Source organism: Scardinius erythrophthalmus, assembly GCF_964197995.2.
Source record: "Scardinius erythrophthalmus genome assembly, chromosome: 8".
Classification (NCBI taxonomy): Eukaryota; Metazoa; Chordata; class Actinopteri; order Cypriniformes; family Leuciscidae; genus Scardinius; species Scardinius erythrophthalmus.
The window spans coordinates 1,982,496-1,985,302 of NC_138228.1; the positions used below are offsets into that span (position 1 = coordinate 1,982,496).

General features: G+C 41.8%; 1 protein-coding gene across 1 annotated transcript in view; it reads right to left on the reverse strand.

The window, feature by feature from the left end:
- Positions 1–340: 340 nt before the first annotated feature.
- The window catches only part of hcn4 (hyperpolarization activated cyclic nucleotide-gated potassium channel 4), a gene marked incomplete at both ends in the record, with an annotated part of 101,933 nt that continues 99,466 nt past the window's right edge, over positions 341–2,807 (reverse strand). The window contains one exon of the mRNA XM_081373003.1: positions 341–1,758. Coding sequence (XP_081229129.1) covers positions 341–1,758 — 1,418 coding nt within the window. The remainder of the gene's footprint in view (positions 1,759–2,807) is intronic.

Here is a 2,807-nt window from a genome sequence, read left to right on the forward strand (position 1 = left end):
TAAATTTGGCGTAGGTATAAAATAACAAAATGTCCTTTAGGTCTCAATAGATGTTGCATTTCACACCCTCCTATAGATTGATTAACATATATTTAAATATATAATTTCATATATATATATCTATATCTATATTCAATGAGAGGAAAACGGTAGATTAACAAAGCAAACAAAAGTGAAATCTAGAGCTCTAGGATTACTTGATAGATATTTAGATAGATATCGATAGATATTTAAAAATGATTAAGATTAAAACACAGTGCCAATACAGAGATAACTAAAGAAAAGGCCAAACGCCACACAGGGGAAGGTCACTACTGAGTTAGGAGGGTGTGATTTAGCCTCACAAATTGGATGGGAGTTTCGAACGGAGCGGTTCTAGATCCGACGGGTGTCCATCGGAGGCACGCGGGAGAGAAAGTGCAGGTGAGGTCCCTATAGAGTGAGCTTGGCCTCGAGAGCTTGGAGAAGTCTGTACTGGGGAGGACATGTGCCCGGATACCGAGCTACAGGGTTTGGGAGTTAGCGTCGGCGATGAAAACGGGGATAAGCAGAAGCCGGGATCCTGAGGGGAAAGTTGACCCGCTCCCTCTACGGAAAGTGACGGGTGGGAGCTGGAGAGTATGTTTAAATCCTCATAAAAGCGGCCTAGGGGAGAGTCAGCGCCTGAAATGTGGTGGCCGGGGAGTTGGCCGGGACAGGAGGATTGTGGAAGAAGCAGGGATGAGTGGGAGCCAGTGGCACTGGAAGGGTCACTATAGTGGAAAGTTCTCCCAATTACGGGGCTTTGGATAGTCGGGCTTGGGGCTAAAGGGGTGTAGCAGGGAGAGGCGTTCGCTGAGCCGTACTGAGCGAGCGAGGCAAGCGCTGACCTTTCTAAAGGAAGGTAAGTGGATGAAGCGGGTGGGATCTCGTGGGATGAACTCTCAAGGGCTTGGGAACGGTTGGAAGTAGGTGATCCGGGAGTTTGGAAGAGGTTAAATCCGGTGCAAGTCTTCCCGCCTCCGGAAGCAAACTGCAGGGAGCTTGTTTGAGAAGGTTTTGGTGGAGGTTGTCCATGATTGGGAGCATGAGTGAACAAGCCGAGAGGACTAGTATTTAATGAGGTTGGAAATCCACCGGTTTCGGTCGCTCTTTGGAGACGTCCCGGTGGCGTACTGGGTGGCGTACTGGGAGCAATGGCTTGCTTTTGCCTCGGCTGTGAATGAAGTTGCGCAGTGCTAGAAGTCAGAGACGCTGATGAAGAATAGCTCCCGAATGGGAATGCCGACGCTTGTTGACTGGAACCAGTGGCGCCAGACAAATGCTGCGTTCGAAGGGATGCAAGAAGAGGTGTGTCGATTCCCGAACGTATCTTTGACGGGGAACCGGATGGAGAGTCTCCAGCTGATCCAGAACCTCCTAAAATTGGTGCAACTGTCTGAAACCTCTTTATCTTGCTAAGCGGCTCGTTTCTCGATCCGATTACGGAAACGGGAGGTCGGAAGAGAGTTGCAGGTAGATGGGGGTGGTGGGTTAGTGCAATGGCGACTGAAGTGGTCGCAGCAGCAGCTTGAAGAGGCGCTTGGATCAGGGGAGCCCAGATCACAGGAGTAGGAGATGGAGGAGCAGGAGGCGAGGGACTTTGCATCAGGTCGGCACAGTGAGCCATGTCCCGATCGTGCTGCACAATCTGCTGGATTATCTCACTTTCCTGGTAGTTCAAAGCTCCTGAACTCAAGTCGTGCTGGACCTTGTGCTGGAGAACCGAGTTCTTCTTCCCTAAGGGGTGAAAGACAAAGTTTTTGATTTGGAGTCAGCAGAAAAACACTAACAAAACGTACCATGGTATTTCCATTTTTTTGGTGGTGATTTTGTATGCTATGGTATATAAATATGGTAATTATGATATATATCAAAGTACCATGGTATTACCACTTTTTTTGGAAATGATAGCATGGTATTACCATGGTTTTGTTGTAACTATATTGTATTCTATAGTATATAAATATAGTAATTATGGTATATATCAAAGTACCATGGTATTACCACTTTTTTTGGAAATGATAGCATGGTATTACCATGGTTTTGTTGTAACTATATTGAATTCTATAGTATATAAATATGGTAATTATGTATTTATCAAAGTACCATGGTATTACCACTTTTTTGGAAATGATAGCATGTTTACACCATTTCTTTATACCATGTAACTCATATTCCACTCTGGTATATGAATATGGTAATCATTCAGTACCATAGGGCAGTATTTATCTAAGTACCACTGTATTACCATCTGATACCATCACTTTACCGTGGTACTATGCCTATAAATCTTTGCTCCAGAATTTCTCATAACAACAAACAATTAAAAGCAGATGACAACACACGCAAAGTCACAATTAGAATTTATTTATTTTTCAATTGAAATTTAGAGTTTGTTTATTCATATATATTAATTTAAATTAAAACTAAAACAAAATTAATTAAAAATGTACACAGCTACATATCCTACATTAGTGCTCCATTATTCAGTCTTTGCCTCTTGTCGTGAGTATAGAGCTTAATATATAATTCATCAGATTTAGCATTATTCAGATTTATAAATTCTATCTATCAACTCAGATGTGCAAAAATAGATTTCTAGCAATTTTTAAATATTATACAGTTATATATAGATATATTTTTTAATTATTTATATGAAGGAGTGCAATTGCAGCTCTTTCTCTCTCTCTCTCTCTCTCTAAATATATATATATATAAAATAAACAAAACTAACAAAAAGTATCATGGTATTACCATTTTTTGGTTATGATAGCACGGTATTACCA